This window comes from Lepidochelys kempii, chromosome 4 (assembly GCF_965140265.1).
Source record: "Lepidochelys kempii isolate rLepKem1 chromosome 4, rLepKem1.hap2, whole genome shotgun sequence".
Lineage (NCBI taxonomy): Eukaryota > Metazoa > Chordata > Testudines > Cheloniidae > Lepidochelys > Lepidochelys kempii.
In genome coordinates this window covers 95,168,705-95,190,562 of record NC_133259.1, presented here as the reverse complement: position 1 = coordinate 95,190,562, position 21,858 = coordinate 95,168,705, and the positions used below count along the sequence as shown (strand labels likewise).

At 43.7% G+C, this 21,858-nt stretch overlaps 1 protein-coding gene across 22 annotated transcripts in view; it reads left to right on the top strand.

Moving 5' to 3' along the window:
• Window positions 1-21,858, top strand: part of LIMCH1 (LIM and calponin homology domains 1) — a 338,435-nt gene that overhangs the window by 251,294 nt on the left and 65,283 nt on the right. For 10 of the 22 annotated variants that reach the window (XR_012158684.1, XR_012158683.1, XM_073342168.1 and 7 more), the window contains exons 4-10: window positions 341-646; window positions 1,187-1,495; window positions 2,651-2,914; window positions 3,877-3,912; window positions 10,247-10,373; window positions 20,761-20,918; window positions 21,167-21,575. Coding sequence is in view for 20 of the 22 variants with exons in the window: in XM_073342168.1 (XP_073198269.1) it covers window positions 341-646; window positions 1,187-1,495; window positions 2,651-2,914; window positions 3,877-3,912; window positions 10,247-10,373; window positions 20,761-20,918; window positions 21,167-21,575 (1,609 nt within the window). In the remaining 2 variants the exon portion in view is untranslated. Of the gene's footprint in view, window positions 1-340; window positions 708-1,186; window positions 1,496-2,650; window positions 2,915-3,876; window positions 3,913-10,246; window positions 10,374-20,760; window positions 20,919-21,166; window positions 21,576-21,858 lie in introns of those variants that run through there. The other 12 variants (XM_073342172.1, XM_073342181.1, XM_073342170.1 and 9 more) reach the window with 6 other exon arrangements.

Genomic DNA, 21,858 nt, shown 5'->3' with positions numbered 1-21,858 from the left:
AAGTGAGCTGTACCGGTTATGTGACTGTGTTTCTGCCATTTAACTAGGAAAGACTTACAGTGCTAAGAAGTTACACACTTTGACCAGGATTTACATTTAATTGGCTTCAGTTTCCCTAATCATTCAGCCTGTCATCATAGCAAGAAACTGCTAGTTGACACCACTAGCAAATTGTTCAGTCAACTAAGTTCATTTATTCTAAAATGTTAGTAAAATTAGATATAAAAATGAAATGGATCTCTCTTCTTACCACTTTCATATGTTTCACTTCACCGTGGACTAATTTTTCATTATCCGTCTCCTCTTTTCCCCCTTGCTCTCAATAATCTTGTATTACTAGTGAAGTAGCAGGGTCAGGTACAGATGAATATTGCCAAGGAATCCAGTTGGCTGCCTGTATTGTCTCTCAGAACCAAACTCCACGCAGAGTGAGTGAATGGCATGAAAGCAGGGAGGAAGAGCTTGATGGGAGTTCACCAAACAGTCGGAGAGATGATATGATGACTAGAAGGATGGGAACCTTTCAGAGGCAGACTAGCCCGGTTTGTATGCCATATTCTCCCATGTCAGTTGCCCATCATCCGCTGCAGCAACAGAAAGAAGTAATTCATAAGAGAGACTTGAAGACTCCACAGAAAGCAGAAAGGTCAGAGAATGGAAGCCAAAAACCAGAGCTTTCTGCTTGCTTTGCGTGTAACGCTAACTGGGTCAGTCTGTAATGTTGTCCTACTCCTTTTAAAAAAAAAAGAGAGAGAGAGAGAAGCTAGGATGCATTTTACTCATTTCGTATCCAATTGTGGCATGTATTCATCTCATGAAATCACTTACAAGAATGCATCCTGTGAACATGAAACAGCTTGTTTTCTTCATTACACGTAATGACTTGGATTGTTAATTGCAGTTTAGCATGAACCTGGTTATTCATCTTTTTGGAGGGGGGTTTTGGACAACCCATAGTTCTTCATCCAGATTTTATTCAGGCTTCTAAATGAGTAATTGCTTACCTGTAAATATGGGCTGTATAAAAAAACTGAATTCCTCGTTTGCTTAAAAGAATAGCATATGTCCTGCTGTTCACCATAGTTGCCTCTTGTTCACTGTTCCTGTGCTGCTGCTACTAAAAATGTTAGTTTTCCATCTTTTTCAATGGTCTTCTGAGTAATGGTACCCAAAATTGCCTCAGCAGCAGTTTGCCCTTGAACTGCACAATGGAACAACATCATGGAACAGTTTCACCTGCCTCCGTGGGCTGCAATGTGACACGGGATGAGAGCCATGAGAAACTGAAAGATCATGACCAAAGTAGGGGTGGGACAAAACACCAAGTGAGAATTCCAGATCCAAGAAGAGATGACATGATGGCAAGAAGAACTGGAGCTTTTCTAAAGCAGCCTGGACCAAGTGTTAAACAGTTCCTTCCAGTTCCTTTTTCAAAGCAGCAGAGTAGCCCGGAGAGAACTAAGGAACTTGTAAAGCCTGAAAAGAAAGTGAAGAGGTAAAGTTATTTTGTTCCAATAGTTTCTTTCCTCACTATAATTGCATCTTAGAGGCGAGTCTCATGTTTCACTGAAACATAATAGTTATGTTATAACCTTCTGTTTCCAAAATATATCCACAGTTACACTAGATAGGGTTATTTATAGAAACCCTCATATTTCAGGACATAACCAACCCCTAACTGAGGAGTTTAAGCAGAAACTGCCCCGCCCCGGGTAGATTGGTTCTTCCAGGATTCTTGCATTTTCCTATAAAACACCTGGAACTGACTACTGTTGGAGACAGGATACTGGACTAGATGGATCACTGATCTGATCCAGGCTGGTAATTACTATAGCCTAGGAATACACTAATAATAATTAATTATAATTTATCTAGATATAATTAAACACATGTTTTCCATCAAGAGAACCAGGAAAGTCCATACTGATTTGAGGAGGATAGCTTATATTCAATAAATTAGGTAGCTGCGCAGGGCTGGCTTGGTATCAACCACCAAGCAGAAAATGTTGACTCTGGGACTAGATCCCTTCTAATCAGGCTGTGGTGCCTGTAAGCACATTGCTCCCGATGGATAGGGCTGCATAGGAGGAGTGGAGGGTTAGTCGTGTGGGTGACAATAGTTATACCTGCTGACAATCAAGCTTAGCTGCAAACTGAGCTTTGAAGGGATCTTGCTGTTCAGCTTCTGGATGGTGGTTGAAATGCAAAGTTTGTGGTTGAAAAGGAAAAGATACACACGAGTAAAAAAAAAATGATGGCTGCATCATTGTCCAGATTCTATCCTAAGAGCCCATTTCCGTAGTCCTATATCTAGCTACGATGGGAAAGGCTTGTCCCCTGAGTGGAGACAGAGTAATTTGAGGTTGAAAAAACCTAGTGCTGGTGTAGCTTAGTTAAAATAAACTGTGGTACTTCTGGTTTACATCTTTGGATGAAACAAAGAGGGCTGACATTCCTTCTAGGTTGGGGGAGCAGAAATACAAGCTCTTACCTCACTATCAAAATTCCACTGTGCGTGCCCCTAATACATTTAGCTTGTGAAATTCTATCCATTTGTTACTTACTGGTTCATCTGACTGTATGTCAGATACGTGTATATAATAAACCATTTCTCATAATTACAAACTAAAATTTTAAATTGCTTTCTTAGCACCACCACTGGCTCAATCAACCATGAAAAATGTCCACGAATCTGTGCTAACAGTCCTCAGAGACTGGCAATGCAGCCTCAACACAGAGAAGAAAAAGAGCAAGAAAGACAACATCTCCCTGATACAGGACAAGATGTGGCTTCCACTATTCACATGAGTAGTCATAGTCTTGATCAAATTCACCCAGATCAAACTTCACAGCTTCAGAAAGTTCCTGAGAGAAACAAAAAAGTGGTGTCATCCAGAGACGAACAACTGCAAACGTGAGCTTCTTACAGAGTGAATCACAGTTTGTGTTGTGCAGCCCTCTGTGTCCTGTTAAGAGTGTGTGCACACTACAGAATTTAGGTTTTGCACTTGCCTGGCTTATTTTAGGGTGGCCTGCAAACACTGTGTGTCAGTACTGTACTCTTTTGAAACAAATAAAATAGTTGCAAGTGGAGCGTTGATTTCTTTTCTATAGTGAATGGAAGAAAATGTTTGATTATTGAAAGTATAAAATGCAAAAAAGGCTTGTCAAAAAGATTTGGAAGAAGTTCTGTCTGGAGTTTCCAGAAAAAGCAAGATACTGAAATGTGTGGCAACTTTAGATTTGTATAGTTTGCTTTTTCTTGAATAGAAATTGAAGCTGGTAATGGTGCTGATTAGTGTTCTGGATATTCTTCCATATTCAAAAGAAATACACATGTCATATGCATGAGTCTAATAGCAAACTATGCACTTTTGTGAATAACACTGGCATATGGTGTGTTTGAATTCAAAGGATGACTTTTTTTCTCTTGTGAAAAAACGTGGAATATTGTGGCTCACTCACTGTGCATGATGCTTGTTTTACCTGTTTTCAGTATTGATGATTCTGAACACTGTATTATGGAATGTTTCAATAGAGTTATATCAAGATTAATTGCATGTACCTCTGGCTAATACAACAGTTAATCTAATACCATAGTCTCCATCAGGAGCTACTTTCTACAAACAATTTCACAATTTATTTCACCAGTTTTATATTTTGGAAAAAATGGTTTTGTTTCTACATCGTTTCCTTGATATGATTGGGTAAGTCTCATTTGTTGTTTGTATAACCTCATGAGGGGCATGTTTCTTTTTCAGCCCACTTGATTGATGAAGAAGTTTGGAGTTCACATGAAAATTGCCCAGCTGTGTTGCTTTAATTGCAATTGATACTGTTTTTACCAACCATCTAATTTTATATTTGGTCTTGTAGATTCGGCCCCAGAACTGCTGTGTCTGATGACGCAGAGTAAGTTGTCTTATGCTCAGAGGGTTGCTTTAAACAACTTAAACTGCATGCTTTCCATACTTACTACTAATTTAAAATGCAGTTGACGCATTTTGCTGTGTTCTGACACATAAATGTTTCAGAAAAGCACTTGAAGGTGGAATGCAATATGTGTTCATATTGCAGAAAAGAACTAAAAAAACAGCATGACGCTAATATGCAGCTGCTGCTTTAAAAAACTTGGTGTGATTTTTTCTTCTCTTGTGGGTTTGCATCACCTCTAATCCATTACTAATAAAGGAAGTTAGAATTAGATCTGGGAAACATCTTGGGAAGTTTTGAGTCTGGAGTGGTAAATTGAGGAGTGACTATGTATCTTGATTGGTTGAAGAACAAAGTCAAAATAGTGTAGATGAGGTCCTTTGGTAATACCCAAATATTAATTAGGAAACTAAACCTTAAATTGCTAATTACTCATGCCTTCCTAAAACCATTTCTTAAATCCTTTCCAGGTTAGGCCTATTATAACCTATACAATTTAATTGGATTTCCTAGTCCCTCACTTTGAGATTTTTCTTAATTTAAGCATAGAGCTGTGATGTAGGATTTGGTGCTTAGAAGAAAACTCAAGCACATTTTAATCTCAAACAAAAAAACTTCATTTAAAAATAAGTTTATTAGGTGAAAAGTGTAGTTACTTATCACCTCACTTATGAAACTCAGAACATTTAAAAGCAAAGAAATGAGTTGTTAGGGACATCTTACGCTGTCCACCTAATAACTAAACTACATTCTTGTCATGTCAAAGAAATTCACGCAACCACCTGAATTCTGACTCAAATTAAATGCTGTTGATTAAATATCAACACTACATAGCTTTTTCCTTTTTTAAAAAAAAAAAGCAAATTACATGTATCATGCTATTGTTATGCTAGAAAAAGACAAATGTGTTAAGACAAATATCAGCATTTCAGTTTAAGAATTTTTTAAAATTATCTGTAACTCAGAAATAGTGTGAATCTCCTTCTCACTTTGCAGAAAATGTCTCTCTTCATCTCAGAATAAATATGGCAACTTTTAAGCCACATCAGTTTTTAAAATCAGTTATTGGAGTTGCTAAAAGGGTCTTTACAATGGAAAATGGTTGTACTTAGCTAAGTAGAGTTTTCTGCCACTCCATAATGTATTTGTCTGTAAACACCCACATATGTGCATATATGCATATGTGTAAACATATATGGGAGGGAAACTACATAAAGGTGTTCTGTGAAGGTTTTATTGGCATGGGTTTGAGATGGTCATATTACTTGAGAATAGCAATGTTATAAATGACTTATGCTGTTCATTCCAAACTAGGGTGCCCAGATAGCAAGTGTGAAAAATCGGGATGGGGGTGGGAGGTAATAAGAGCCCATATTTTAAAAAAAAAAAGCCCCGAGTATCGGACTCTCTCTATAACATCGGGACATCTGGTCACCCTATTCCAAACTCATGCAGATAAAAATCCTTTACACTTCACTATCATCCATTCCGGATATGCTACATTTTACAGGATTACTATTTTACCAGTGTTTTAAGAGATTTTTTGAAAATTTGATTGCATCCTTCCACCTGAAAGCTAAATGTCTTGTCCAGCTGGAATCCAACAGTGCAGGGCTCAGAGGGAGAAAAAAAACAAAATACATCTGAAACACTTTTTAAAATGTGCTTTTCTGTACATAAATATGCCACAGTTCTTAAGTCCCAGTACCCTGAGACCTGCCAGAGAAGCAAATGCTGTGTGTCCAAGTGGGAAGCTGGAAACTCTCCTTCCAGTGGCATAAAAACTCCTTTTTCTAGATTTGATGGGTTGATAGGTATCAGACCTTAATCTTGTCATTGGCGCAAGACTGAATATTCCCTGTCCTTGTCCTCAGGACAATGTGATTTGGTGGAAAGAAGGAGACGTTTATCTTGATCTCCCTAACTGCCTCACCCAGGTAGTAGGAAGGACAGTACAGCTCCAGGTTGTTGATATCCTCTCTGGGTATGTCTACATTGCAATTAAAACCCTACAGCTGACCTGTGCCAGCTGACTCAGGCTTGGGCTGCGGGGCTGTTTAATTGCAGAGAAGACTTACGGGCTCAGGCTGACTCCCAAGCTCTGGGACCCTGTAACCTTGCAGGGTCCTAGAGCCTGGACTCTAGCCCAAGCCCGGAAGTCTATGCTGGAATGAACCAGCTCTTCAGCCTGATCCCCAGTCAGATGGCACAGGCCAGCCGTGGTGTCTAATTGCAGTGTAGACATACTCTCTGTGAAGACCCTGTGTTGTGTTTCTTGAGAAGCCGCAATTTGCTAGTAGAGGCCCTAGTAGTACAGCTCCATTAGGAACTGCCAAGGAGCCAGGGATACTAGAACTGCTGTGGAGGAGCAGGGCCATCTTTGGATGCCCCAGCCTTTTGTAGACTTGCTGGTTTCTGGGCTGGAAAGCTCCTTCTTTGGGGACAGAGGTCAGCATCATCCCCACTGGAATGGTTTGGGGAAAATTCAGTGTGGGGATATTCCTAGAGTTTCTCTGTTCTATGGAGGAGTTGCTCTGAAAAAGCAGAAAAAAAAGACAGAAAAAGACAAGCCTCTATTGGCAGAAAAAGACAAGCCTGCTCTCATTTTCTTTCACTTCTCCTCCCCAGATTCTTGCCACACACTGAGATTCTCTTCCCCAGGTGCCCTTCCTTCTCTCTCCCGCTCACCAGACTTATGCTGCCCATAACCTCATCCACAGTGGAGAAGAGGGGCCTGTTTCAGGGCAGGAGGAGGAAGTGTGAATATCTGTGCTTCTTCCTCCCCCTGCAGGCTTTGCTGGCTACAGCAGCCCAAGAGTTGACTGACACCAACTGAACAGATGGCGGGAGACACAGAGAATGGTTTGATCCTGTATTAAGTGGTGAAGAGCCGTATTGGCAGTACATCGTGTTTTAGGAGAAGGTGAAGAGCCATTTCATTTTAAGGGCCCAGGCATAAGAGCTGTCAGATTTTAGCTGTAGGGTGGAAGTTGGTAAGGGTATGTCTACACTTAAAATGCTACAGCAACACAGCTGCACCACTGTAATGCTTCAGTGTAGACACGACCTACACTGACAGGAGGGGTTCTCCCATTGGTATGGGTAATCCACCTCCCCAAGAGGCAGAAGCTAGTTGAAGAAAGAATTATTCCATCGAACTAGCACTGTCTACACTGGTGGTTAGGTCGGGATAGCTATGTCCTTTCAGGGGTGTGGATTTTTCACGCCCTGAGATAGGTAGCTGTACCATTGTAAATTCCAGTATAGACCAGACCTGCGACACGTCTCTTTCCTCCCTTCCCCCTCCGTCCTGTTTGCATCAATACTGCTGACCAACCCCATCTCCCCCGAAAAGAAGGCTGACACGTCCTGGTAGCATGACAGTTTAGTGTTGATTTTAGGTTTATGCTTCACCATGAACCTGACAGACCCATGTGAGGTGAGATGTGCTTGTTTACTTCAATTTGACACTCTGGCAGGCAGCTCACTTTATTTAAAAAAAAAAAAAAAAAGAGTCTTGACATTTCTATAAAACTATAATGCAGCCACATGATGAGTATCCTGTCTACACATTTCTAACAGATAATCATTTTCTTTCTCATAAAATGTAGTTATTCACCATATTCTCATTTAAATGGTGTACTATGAAGTTGTTGGGGTTTGTCTTACTAGAGATTTATGATGATCCTGAAATAGCTGGGTCAGTCCTTTATTTGTGTTTGTGGTATCTGGGCTTCTTTGAAGCAGATGAAAAAAAAATTGGTACCATTCTCAAGAACAACTCTAAATTAGGAGAATAACAGGCTTGAAAATAAGTGACGTCAATGCTAGGACACAGCCCACCAGAAAATATCTGTAGTCTAGGCAAGCTCTTGGCAGTGATATGTCCAGGTCTGTGGGAGAACACCAGATTCAATAGAGAGGTCAGTCTGCTATCACTGAATCCCAAACTTCCAGAAAGAACTTGGGTGACTATCTACAGAACTTCCTTAGAGGTGGAGAACTTATGACAGTATGTACTTGACTTTGTATGATCCAGTGCTCCCTCTTCTTTGCACCTTCTTTTCCCCCTATTCTCTTTCCAGCACACAGTTGCATGGCAGTCAGGAGTTAAGCTAGCTCCATCTAATAGAGGATTGAATGGAAGATGCCACCCATCTGCTTGAATGGGATGTTTGATTATTTTTTAAATTATAAATGAGGAGAAGAATACTGTGGAGAACTTCTTCTCTAATGGCCATTTTTAGTTGAAGAGAGAAAAAAGTTTTATCTTTGAACAGTAGTTCATAGTCCAGGTTTCTTTTCCTTGCTTTCAAGATCATTCTTCTCAGGCAGAGAAGACCATGCCAATCCGGGACCTGTTCCACGACATCAAGGGGGATAAATAGCTTTCCTTAAAGATATTGTATGTGATGCTGTCAGTCAGAGCAGACAGAGCACAGTACCTTGAGATGCAGCTCCTCCATACTTCTCCCTCTGAGAACCTGACTAATGCTGCGAGGGAAAGCTAGCTTCTCCATTGTGTCTCCCTGTGTAAAAGTATTTGCCCAATTGTCATATGTTACAGAACTTAATTCCCAAGCACTGTGTGACAGAGAAGCTGGCAGAATTAGATGCTGTTGGCAAGCGGGTAATTGAAATGACTAATCAGGCATTTGGGGGATTCTTTTTACTCCTCTGAATGAGAATTATTCTTTGTGTCTGCAGGACTTGGGAGGCTTATGAAACTCCTTTGAACCATTTGCCATAGATTGCTAATTTCTGTTATCTAAGGCCTTATTCCTAAGAGTTCACAAACTTCTTAAATTGCAGTAAATCATCAGAGGTGACAGGTATTTCCATGTTAAAATTTTAAAAATCCTCCACACTCCAAATTAATTTTTTGAAATGTCCCTTAGTGCATGGCATTTCTTTAGTTCATTAAATAAAACGAACAAACACACAAACCATATAGCCTTTTAGACTTTAGTATTTAACAGTGCCCCATTCTGGAGTAACACAACCCTGAAGTTACAATCAGTGGGGAATCACTAGGGTTTCTGCTCAGCTCTCTGTGCTTTTTTCAAAATTGTTAGTAAGCTTAATAATAACTTATGCTCAGTGTACATAACTAAGGGTTATAGAGTGTGTTCTGTGTCTATGGGTAACTTCCATTAGTGTGGATAGGAATTATGGGTGTGCCCTCTCTATGCATTAATGGAAGACTATAAAAACGTTTGTTTATTTTTCCTTGGAAAAAGGTTAATTTGCGTCTTGGTTCTTTGGATATAGATTTGAGCTAAACCTACACATACATAACAGTCTTCATTACTGAATTTGTAGACTGTTAAACTGTATACATAAATAAGTATGTGCACTGTTGCTTGCAGTTTTAACCATTTTATCTTCATTGTGCTTCTGCTGCTGATTGGCTCATTCTAGCTATAGAGGGGTTTTTGAATAATGCTGTGGAATTACCTCATGGAACTGCATGGCTTATTGTTTTAATGGCACAAATGAGGTAATGTTTTGCAAGTACCAGACACTTCAAAAAATAATATACTTAGTATCTTCATGTGAATATCTTTAAACAAAATTAATATACTGTAATATGTGATGTACTGTAATATGTAACTATGACCTTTTAACTCTCCAAAGATAAGAACAGAAATATAAAGAAATAGTTGTGGACTAGATCATGGCAGTTGTTGTACAGGTTTTGTGCCTTTCCTTTATTAGAACAGATGTATTAATAGTTCATTGCTAATAATATTGTGATTCTTCATGAAAAATAAACTATAACGTGACCATTCATACTTCATGCACTTCCCAGGGCAGATTCTCACAGTTTACTTACCATTGGCATTTAACCTGCAACGCAGCCTATAATACTGTACCTCTCAAACCTCTCTTGTTTTGTTATAAAATAAAATCCAATCTCTGCTACAGAGAGAGAAATCTGAGGTGTCTTCTCAAAAGTGATTCAGGAAGAGAGTTTCAGAAAGTTCGGCATTTTAAAGTGGCTCTGATTAGAGTATTTTTAAGACATTCTTAAATTTTTAACCCTATTAACGGGGGACAAGTGATAATGGAAAGAAAATGTTGCTGTCTAATATTAAAAACAAGGGATACTTGAGAAAGGTGGTGCTAATGTGCTTGCAGTTGTACATGGACCTAATGTGGATACCAATAAGTCCTTTTGATATACTCTGATTTTTGGAAGCTTCCACAGAGAGATGTATTTGATTTTGTTCTAGCACCTTCATGTGGGCTAGGTTTAAACCATTTTATCAGTGTAAACTAATGATCTGCTTATTGTTCATCCTTTGTTTAGGAGTCTGAGTATGTTTGACATGAGGTGTGAAGATGAAGCTGTGATGCAGCCTCACAGCAAGGCTCGCCATGAAAAACTACAGCATATTCACAACCAACTGAAAGAGGATGAGGACAGATGGCAAGACGTGAGTACAGCATAATGTCGCCTCCAACAACAGCATTTGTCAAGGCAGAGTATTCACTCCAGTAAGGTATAAAATGAACCTGTTAAATCCAGATTCGCTGTGTAATCTCTTCAACAAAACAATCTGGAGTGAGGTTTTCAGGATTAGGATTGCCACTAGGCATAAGAGCCTGCAGTTCATCTGGCATTGGATGACATGAGGCTCTGTCGAGTTGTTCTGTTTGAAAAAGCTGCTCTTGCTTCCTGGAAAGCTTTGGAAAATGCTGTGCCTGGGAACAATTCTGCTTATGCTCTTATCTGTTTTTCTGAAGTAAAAATTCTTGCTCAAATCCATAAATAACAAAAAAGCCAAACTAAACAATACAGAAGGAGCCCAGAATGGGCAGAGTCCTAATAAATCTGCGTAAATGAAGTGTTATGCTTATAACACTCAGACAGGATAATGGTGGATTAACATTTTTCAGTCCAATCCCAGCCAACAAAGTTACCTCCCAAGTTTGTTTTACTTAAAAGTAGAATGCTACTCCCCCCACCCCACCCCCAAAAAAACCCTCTCAAAACACCCCCTGTATGTGCTCTCGTGTATTGGTGCTGATTTCCACAAATCACTGTAAACTCAGACATTCAAGAAAGCATTGAAACAGTGTATAAGTAAATCAGCACCAAAGGGATTAATGCGGACTCACTTTAGGAGCACTGGTTCTAAATGATTAATTTTGAATATCCTGTTCTTAAGATTTTTTTCCATTCGAAAGCAATTGCTCCAGTAACTTCCTTATATATATAAAACACTATTTTTAAACATTTGAGAGGCTGCTTTTAGTAGAAGTTTTAATAAATACTAAAAACAGTTTGCTTATAAAACTAAGAATTGATTAGTGCAATAGATGCAGCATGGTAATAGCCTACTGATATCGGGGGGTGTGTGTGTAAGTCCATATCAACTGGGGACACCCAATAAAGATTTATTCCTTCTGACTTGTATTTTTTTGTTTGAGAAGTTCTGGGACTCTGACTGCTGAAATACAAAGCACCCTGAGCTACTCTATATGAATTTCCTGGACCGTCTCTTGATACTGCACACTAAGCTCTATTATTTGTTAAGAACTACTATAAATTCCCTTATTCAGTGTCCTTGGTACCGTAAGAACAGGGTGAGGACATTGTTTGTATTCATGGTTCATTATTGTTCTTGATGAATCCACTAGCTAGTATATGCCTATGCAGTAAGTTTGCTAGTGATTTGCAGTTTCATAGATTTCAGTTGCTTCCTTTCTATCTCTGCTGATTTTAAAATAAGAAAACTTAAAACAAATTATATCCATTTGCAAAAAGAGAAGGCAAGTTTATGTTAAAAAGTTTATGTTGTGAAATTTGCTAATGGAAAAACTAATTTCTAAACAGGCAGTACTGGGAGTACATAAATAAGTAAAGGTTTTACTGCTTCAACAGGAATAATTAGTAACAGGAAATCAAGAGAGTACCACATTTGAAGAAAGGGATTATGGACTGAAATATATGTGGATCATATGAAGAACTGTTTTGATGAGCGTTCCCCTGAGTGTAACATCAGTATCTTGCTGATTTAAGATAAATTAAAAGTAACAGTGTGTATTCTTTTTAATAAAGTAAATTATGCTTATGGTACCTTCTGATAGTTTACTGATAAATTCAATTAAAATATTTTTGTCTTCGAGTGCTTGCTCATGTCCACTCCATTATTGGTGTGTGTGCTACATGCACCGGTTTCGCCGGAAGTTTTCCCCTCAGTGGTATCTGTAGGGGACTGGTTCTGGCATCCCCTGGAGTGGCGTGCGTATGTGCCGGTATAAGGGGCACTGCTGGCCCCTTCCCTCCCTCAGTTCCTTCTTACCACCAGTTACAGTGCTGAAATGTCTCCTTGCTTTGCAAGCTTTCCTGTCTCTGTGTCTAGTAGTGAATTTGTTGTATATAGTTGTTTAAAGTTGTGTAGTTAATAGTTCCCTTAGCGTAAAGTTAGAAATAGTTAGTCCCGTATGGACTCAGCCTAGGAACGGGGCATGTCGCAGTCCCTGGGCTTCAAACCTTGTAAACCTTGTTACCTTCAAACCTTATTACAAAAAACCCATGCCAGTCAGTGATTCCCATAGAAAGCTGCCTGAAGTGTTTGGGGAAACCATGTGAGCTACAAGTGTTGCATTTGCAAGAGCTTCAAGCCACAGACCAAAAAGGAGTGGGACCTTCGTCTCCAAGTGCTCCTTATGGAGTCGGCCCTCGCACCGGCCAGTGGACTTTGCTAGAAACACTGCAGCCTCAGTGCGAAATGCACCGCCAGCACCAACCTCTAACCGGTGCCGATCCCCATCTCCGGTACCCGCTAAAAAGCAAAGAAAGGGCAGGAGGGGGCGTTCTACATCCCATAAAGGGAAGGAAAGAAAGGGCTGGAGGAGAGCAAAAACCACAAGGGGCAGCTCTTCCCCTCCAGACAGTGGCCAGGCTGTGACTCCCACTGAACTGTCGAGCCCAGTTCAAGACCCGCCTGCCATCCCAAGAAGTGGCAGAGGCACTCGGTACCTGGCAGTGCTGTCCACGCTGGAGGCCTTTCAGGCTACTAAGGATATACTGTCCCTTCTGGTGCTGCCCATGCTGGCTGCTGAGGTGCCCCATTCGAGGGGTATACCTGCCTTGGGACCCTTCTAGCCGTCTCCATCAGTGCGGCACTGCTCCTCGCTTCTGGGTGTGCCCCGTCAGCACTCACCTGAGCAGCACCACCATCCCCCAGGCACAGGTCAGCTTACCTGCCAGAGTTCCTGGCGTGGGTCCCCAGACTCTAGGCAGCGTTCCTCGGGCTCTAGGTGTCAATTGCCTGCTGTCTGGTGCAGATCCGCAGAGGCGCGGCACCAGTCCCCAGAGGCCCGGTGCCGAGAGCATCCAAGCCACTCTTCCAGCGCACGGCACCGTTCCGGAGGGTTGAGATGTCAGTCCCTGGAGCCCTTTCTCTGGATCACCGGTATGGTTCACTGCAGGCATTTTGACAGTCTCTGATACCTTGGTCTTCTCACTCCAATTTCCACTCCCAATCTATGGAGCAGCACCACTCACTAAGCATGAGGCATCAATTGCCGGGGTACCATTGCCGATCTGCCGAATGCCGCCGTCGGTCACCAGGATCGTGGCACTGAGATCCATCGCCCCCGTACAGGTCCTCAATGGAGGTCCGCAGCCAGAGCCGATGGGATCGGGGTAGACAGGCAGCCTCGGTACTGTCCTGTTCCCCCAGACAAGTCTCTCCCTCCTCAGCCAGAGAGGAGGAGACCCTGCCTGCAGCCCAAGGCCACCCACCAGGGGCATCGACATTCCCCTCTGGGCCGCCAGTGGCCAACCCCTTGGCAACTGTGGAACCACTGGGGGTTTCCCCACCCATTGCAGGAGCATAGGTCGGTCTCGGGGGCATCTGAAAGACAGTCAGTGACAGTCTCCTGCCTGCCCCCTGACTCATATGCGGAGTCGGAGCAGGCTCCCCAAGGCCAGTCAGCGTTGGCCGAGGCTCCCCTAGCAGAAGGAATGGAGTTGGCAGACCCATCTGTACCTGTCCCCTCATCATCTTCACCCAATGAGGCGATAGCAGGGCCCTCTCACTCAGTTCCTCAGGATGATGTAAGGGCCCACCAGGAGCTTTTGAAGAGGGTCGCCTCAAATCTGGGGCTGGAAGCCGAGGAACTGGTGGAGCCCTTGGACTCCCTGTTCGACGTGCTAAGTGCAGCAGCCCCCTCCCAGTGTGGCATTGCTGGTGCACACGGGAGTGGTGAAAATCACTAAGGCCCTGTGGCAGACACCCTCCTCCCTGCCCCCCCATCTCCAAGTGGGCAGAAAGAAAATGCTACTTCTCCACTAAGGGGTATGAGTATCTTTATACCCACCCAGTCCCGAGCTCACTGGTTGTGTCAGCAGCCAATGTGCACGATAGACAGGGCCAACCGGGATCAACACGAACAAGGAGGCAAAGAGGCTTGATCTCTTTGGTAGAAAAGTTTATTCTATGTCTAACCTCCAGCTGAGAGTGACAAACCATCAGGCCTTGCTTGGCCATTATGATTTTAATATTTGGCAGTCGATGGCCAAGTTTATGGACTTGCTGCCAGAGGAGCTCAGGAAGGAATTCCTGGCTATCCCTGATGAGGGCAAAGCTGTTGCCAGGGCAGCCCTCCAAGCAGCCTCAGTTATGGCAGACTCTGAGGCCAGGACCATGGCTTTGGCCATTTTTTATGGGGCGGGTGTCCTGGTTGCAGTCCTTGTGCCTATCAATGGAGGTTCAACAATCCATCCAGGACCTCCCATTCAATGGTCTGACACTGTTTTCAGTACAAACAGGCAGTAAATTACATGGTCTGAAAGACTCTAGGGCTATCTTGCGCTCCCTGGGGCTGTACATGCTGGGGCTGGCAAGGAAGCAGTTTAAGCCGCAACAGTCCCACAGGTTTGGGAGCCAACCTCGGTCAGAACCCTTCCGCAAGAAGGGCAAGGGGGATAAGCGCTGGCAGTGCCATCAGCCAGCCCCTCAGCTTACTCAACCTCCACCCGTAACCAACAGGGTAACAAACAGGCATTTTGAGGGTGCGCTCGAGGGCGACCTTCCAGCTTGTGTCCTGGATCCTGCTCCCCTGTTATTTTCCAACCATTTGTCCCCCTTCTTCTCTGCCTGAGCCTCCATAACATCAGACCAGTGGGTCCTCAGCACAGTAGCAGGGGGATATACCCTCCAGTTTATTTCTGTCCCCTCCATCCTTCTCCTTGTCCCTCTTCAGGGACCCTTCTCAGAAGCATCTGCTCGCTCAGAAGGTGCAGGGCCCTCTGTGGGTGGGAGACGTGGAGGAAGTCCCTCTGCACTTGAGGGGGAAAGGGTTTTACTCCCATTATTTTTTTTTATCCCAAAAGCCAAGGGTAGTGGTGGTGGGGGGGGTCTACACCCCATCCTCGACCTGCGGAGCCTCAACAAGTATCTCAAGAAGTTGAACTTCTGCGTGGTCTCCACATGGTCTCTTTGCCCTCCATCATTCCTTCCCAGGATCCGGGAGACTGGTCCGCTGCCCTCGATCTGAAAGATGCTTACTTTCACATATCGATGTTTCATGGACACAGACAGTTCCTATGTTTCGTAGTTGAGACCGCCCACTAGCAATTCACACTGCTCCCTTTTGGCTTAGCAACAGTGCCAAGGGTGTTTACAAAATGCATGTTGGTGGTGGCAGCCTACCTCAGACATCGAGGTATCCAGATTTACCCATAACTCAATGACTGACTCACCAAGGGCCGATCCAGGTCCAGCACAGCGTTGAGATGTTGCAAGCCACTTGTCAAACTCTGGGCCTGTCAATAAATGAACAAAAATCAACATTAATCCCGGTCCAACAGATAGAGTTTATTGGAGCAGTTCTCGAATCTACCCAAGCCAGAGCATTCCTGCCAGAGGCCAGGCTCAGGGCAATGTCAGATCTGATTGCCAGCGTCATTGCCCATCTGCTCACCATTGCCCGGGTCTGTCTCAAGCTATTGGGGCACATGGCAGCATGCACATACGTTGTTCGACATGCGAGATTCAGGCTGCCTCCTCTCCATGTGTGGCTGGCAACAGTCTACTCCCTGGCCAGACATTACCTAGACAAGGTCATCATGATCCCCCCATGGGTACTTACCTCTCTGAAATTGTGGTCTGACCTGATTCTGTTGTTGGAAGGTGTGCTATTTGCAAGCCCACAACCCATGGTCTCCCTGATTTCAGATGCGTCCAATCTCGGTTGGGGAGCGCATCTTGGTACACTGTGAACTCAAGGGTTATGGCTTCGAAAGGAGCTTGCATCACATATAAACATCAGGGAGCTCAGAGCCATCTGTGTGGCTTGCAGTGTCTTCCTTTCCCAACTATCTGGTCGGGTGGTGCAAGTGTTGACGGACAACATGGCCTCCATGTTCTACGTCAACAGGTAGGGGGGCGCTTGATCGTCGGCTCTGCACGAGGAGGTCCTCTGTCTGTGGGACTTCTGCATCCAGCATGCAATGCAACTGGAAGTCTCGCACCTCCCCGTCGTCTGGAACGTGCTGGCGGATCACCTCAGGAGGTCGTCCTTCTCGCACCACAACTGGTCCCTGCACTCGGAGGTTGTCAGAATGCTCTTCCAGAAGTGGGTGGACCTATTTGCCATCAGACAGAATAGAAAGTCTCATCAGTTTTGTTCTTTTCAAGGCCCTGGCAGAGGCTCACCATCCGATGCCTTTCTCCTGTCTTGGTCAGGGGACCTGACGTACGCCTTCCCACCAATTCTGCTCATCAGCAAAGTCCTCTCAAAAATCAAGAGGGGCAAGACACAGGTCATTATGATTGCTCCAGGATGGCTTCACCAGCATTGATTCGGCATGCTCATGGAACTGGCTGTTGCAGCCCCATGGCCACTTCCCAGCCACCCAGACCTATTCTCACAGGATCACGGTCGACTCCTGCACCCAAACCTTGTCTCTCTCCACCTCACAGCTTGGATGCTGCATGGCTGAATCCAGAGGAACAAGCCTGTTCTAGTCAAGTACAGCAGGTTCTCTTGGAGAGCAGAAATCCCTCCACCAGAGCAACTTACCTGGCAAAGTGGAAGCATTTCTCCTGCTGGGTGTCAGAGCGGAATATCTCCCTGACCCAGTCATCTCTGCAATCCATCCTGGATTACCTGCTTAACTTAAAGCACCAAGGTCTCACCTTCTCTTCGATCAAGTTGCACCTGGCTGCCATATTGGCCTTCCATCCTCACATCCACAGTAGATCAGTGTTCTCGCATGAGATGTCGATCAGATTCCTGCAAGGCCTTGAAAGACTCTTTTCCCCCAGTCCGGGACCCAGTTCCCCAGTGGAACCTCAACCTGGTCCTCTCCAGGCTCACAGGTCCTCCCTTTGAGACTATGGCTTCTTGTTTCCTTTCCCACTTGCCGTGGAAGGTTGCATTCCTTGTAGCTATTAGCCCAGTGAGATGCGTCTCCGAAGTTAAAGCCCATACACAGTATTTTACAAGGTCCAGTTGCGGCCCCATATGGCCTTCCTGACAAAGGTGGTGTCACACTTCCGTGTCAGCCAGGATATCTTCCTCCTGGTGTTCTGTCCAAAGCCTCACATGATCAATGAGGAGAGGCAGCTGCACACTCGGATGTCAGGCATGCCCTGGCGTTCTACTTGGAACGCATCAAGCCCTTTCGCAGATTGACCCAGCTCTTTATCGCGATCGCTGACAGGATGAAGGGCCTTCTGGTGTCCTCTTAGAGGATTTCGAATTGGATCACCACCTGCATCCGTATTTGTTACCAGTTGGCGCAGGCTGTGCCTCCACTGATGATGACGGCTCACTCGACTTCAGCTGCCTTCCTGGTGCACATCCCTGTCCAGGACATCTGCAGGGCTGCAACCTGGTCTTCAGTACACACGTTCACCACACATTACGCCATCACCCAGCAAGTCAGAGATGATGCTGGATTTGGCAGAGCTGTGTTCCAATCGACATATCCATGAACTTCTATTGGCCTCTGGTGGCACTGCTTGGGAGTCGCCTACAATGGAATGGACATGAGCAAACACTCAAAGAAAAGACAGTTACCTTTCGTAACTGGTGTTCTTTGAGATGTGTTGCTCAAGTCCATTCCATGACCTACCCTCCTTCCCCTCTGTCAGAGATCCGGCAAGAGGGAACTGAGGGAGTGGGGAGCTGGCAGCGCCCTTTATACCGGCACATATGCATGCCACTCCAGAGGGTGCCAGAGCCAATTCCCTATGGATACCACTGAGGGAAAAACTTCTGGCACTGGCGAGCACACACACCACAATGGAATGGACGTGAGCAAAGCAACACATCTCGAAGAACAATAGTTACGAAAGGTAACCATCTTTTCTGGACTAACGTGCCATTTAGAAAACTGTGTAGTTCATTAAATAATGTTTGAAACAAGTATCTGTGTAGTAATGCTGTTTTTCTTTTAAACTGTAACTTGTTAAAGATACTTGAAATATGTTCTGTACACTAATTTAGTAATGGTGTTAAACTAGTTGTCAGAGTGACCAATATGTCCTTCCTATTGTTTATATATGAATATCAAGCTGTTTTCTTAAAATAAAATTTGGCTGTATAACATTTGGCCGCAAAATGATTTTACAGCTTTGGAACATTGCCTTACGGATTTTACATTGTTGATAACATTCTAGTACCTAATCTAGGGACAGATCTTCTTCCATAGTCCTCTGTGGCCACAAAAGGCTCTGAATTCATGAACCAAAGAGGATGCAAGGAACATATGACACGGGTTGTGTTCTGTGAGGTTTTCGTCACCCCAGCGCATGACTACTTTGTTCACAGTTAGTGAATCTTCAGAGTTGTGCATCTACTAACCAACTAATAGGTGGAAAAGTTGCAAAGCAACAAGGGAAGTTACTACCCTGAGGCTGCAACAGGGGGTAGAAGAACAGGCCCACTGACCTCCCGTGATGCAGAAGGAGGATTTCATCCTCTTGAATTACTGTGATTTCCACCCTCCAACACTCACTCTATACCAAATCTGTTTATTCTTCATGCTGCAGTGACCAGGGTTTTCCCCATAGTCATTAGGATGAAGACTAAAGATGAATATGCTGATCTTTGGATAACTGGTCTTCTCAATGCTTTCAAAAAAAGAAAAGGAGTACTTGTGGCACCTTAGAGACTAACCAATTTATTTGAGCATGAGCTTTCGTGAGCTACAGCTCACTTCATCGGATGCATACCGTGGAAACTGCAACAGACTTTATATACACACAGAGAATATGAAACAATACCTCCTCCCACCCCACTGTCCTGCTGGTAATAGCTTATCTAAAGTGATCATCAGGTTGGGCCATTTCTAGCACAAATCCAGGTTTTCTCACCCTCCACCCCCCCCACACAAATTCACTCTCCTGCTGGTGATAGCCCATCCAAAGTGACAACTCTTTACACAATGTGCATGATAATCAAGTTGGGCCATTTCCTGCACAAATCCAGGTTCTCTCACCCCCCTCCCAAAAACCACACACACAAACTCACTCTCCTGCTGGTAATAGCTCATCCAAACTGACCACTCTCCAAGTTTAAATCCAAGTTAAACCAGAACATCTGGGGGGGGGGGTAGGAAAAAACAAGGGGAAATAGGCTACCTATTACCTATAGGAAATAGCCTATTTCCCCTTGTTTTTTCCTACCCCCCCCCCCCAGATGTTCTGGTTTAACTTGGATTTAAACTTGGAGAGTGGTCAGTTTGGATGAGCTATTACCAGCTATTACACACAAACTCACTCTCCTGCTGGTAATAGCTCATCCAAACTGACCACTCTCCAAGTTTAAATCCAAGTTAAACCAGAACATCTGGGGGGGGGGGGGGAGGTAGGAAAAAACAAGGGGAAATAGGCTACCTATTACCTATAGGAAATAGCCTATTTCCCCTTGTTTTTTCCTATCTTCCCCCCCCCCCCCAGATGTTCTGGTTTAACTTGGATTTAAACTTGGAGAGTGGTCAGTTTGGATGAGCTATTACCAGCAGGAGAGTGAGTTTGTGTGTGAGGTTTTTGGGAGGGAGGTGAGGGGGTGAGAGAACCTGGATTTGTGCAGGAAATGGCCCAACTTGATTATCATGCACATTGTGTAAAGAGTTGTCACTTTGGATGGGCTATCACCAGCAGGAGAGTGAATTTGTGTGGCGGGGTGGAGGGTGAGAAAACCTGGATTTGTACTGGAAATGGCCCAACCTGATGATCACTTTAGATAAGCTATTACCAGCAGGACAGTGGGGTGGGAGGAGGTATTGTTTCATATTCTCTGTGTATATATAAAGTCTGCTGCAGTTTCCACGGTATGCATCCGATGAAGTGAGCTGTAGCTCACGAAAGCTCATGCTCAAATAAATTGGTTAGTCTCTAAGGTGCCACAAGTACTCCTTTTCTTTTTGCGAATACAGACTAACACGGCTGTTACTCTGAAACCTGTCAATGCTTTCAGTTAATACAGTCCTGCAGCACCAGAAAGTCACAACAGGCCCATCACAAATTAAAATTAGTGACATGACCAATAGGGAAAAAATGAACCGGCAAAGATGTGGAAACTACAGTGAAACCCACTGACAGAAATAGTCAACCATTTTTTCCCCAATTTTTAAAAAATAATTTCTTTTATCACTTTTTTAAAATTAAGGATTGTTACACTGTTGGCCATTTCGGTACGTGAAATCAGTCTACAGCTGCAGTCATTCAGTTGTTGAGTAGTCAACTGCCGATTGAGGTGTTCAGCTGTGAGGCTTTTACTTAACCAAAAGCAGATCATTTCTGTGACAAGTGTTATAAAGCTCAGAATATGCATGTGTCTTCCCTTCTGGTATAGGATCTGGCACGATGGAAAAGTCGCAGAAGAAGCGCTTCACAGGACCTAATTAAAAAAGAAGCAGAGAGAAAAAAGATGGAAAGATTATTGAGTGGCAGTGATGGAACAAGTGAGCGAAGGAAAAGCATCAAGACTTACAGAGAAATTGTGGAGGAGAAGTAGGTTGTTCTACGGAAGTGCAATTGCATATTTAAGAATACTGTGTGCTTCAAGTATTTTGTGTAGCTGTTGCTCTGCTTGTAGTGGGGACATCATGCCTGAGGAAAGAAATGAGCTACTCTTACAGTTACACATAATCACTGTAGTGTGGATTGTAGAGGAGAATTTGGCCCAAATTTCACCTCAGGCTTGGTGCACATGGGTAATTCTCTCTGTATTAATCTTTCTTGTGTTGCCTCCCACACAGAGAGAGAAGAGAAAAGGAGCTGCATGAGGCCTACAAGAATGCCAGGTCACGTGAGGAGGCAGAGAGCATACTCCAACAATACATTGAAAGGTTCACCATTAGCGAAGCTGTCCTTGAACGCTTGGAGATGCCAAAAATTCTGGAAAGAAGCCATTCGGTGGAGCCAAATTCATCATCACCACTGAAGGACCCAAATCCTATGAGATACTTACGGCAACAATCACTGCCTCCTCCAAAATACACTGCCACGATCGAAGCAACCATTGTTCCCATCAGTGAATCGGAAGCCAGTGTTTCAACAGGCCAAACATCTCCAAGCAAAACTGTTGTCTCCAAGGCTGTGCCTATGCTGACACCCAAGCCTTATGCACAACCCAAAAACACACAACAGGTCTTGAAAACATTTAAGGTAAGATGCCTTGCACTGGTCAAAATCAATTAAATGTCAAAGGAACAACAACATACGTCACGTGAATTCATAAATGTGAAAGGCAATTTAGGATTAAGGCATATGGGAAGCAACATAGCCATACATTACAAAATTCATCATTTTGTTTTTTTTGTGGTGAGAGAAAAACGAATGCGGGGGTGTTGTCAGCTTTGCCTATTATTAAGGTTGCCTCACACTTGCATTATAAGACCCTGTATTCAGTTGCTTATAACTTTGTGAATCTTTAATCACTGAGACTGAA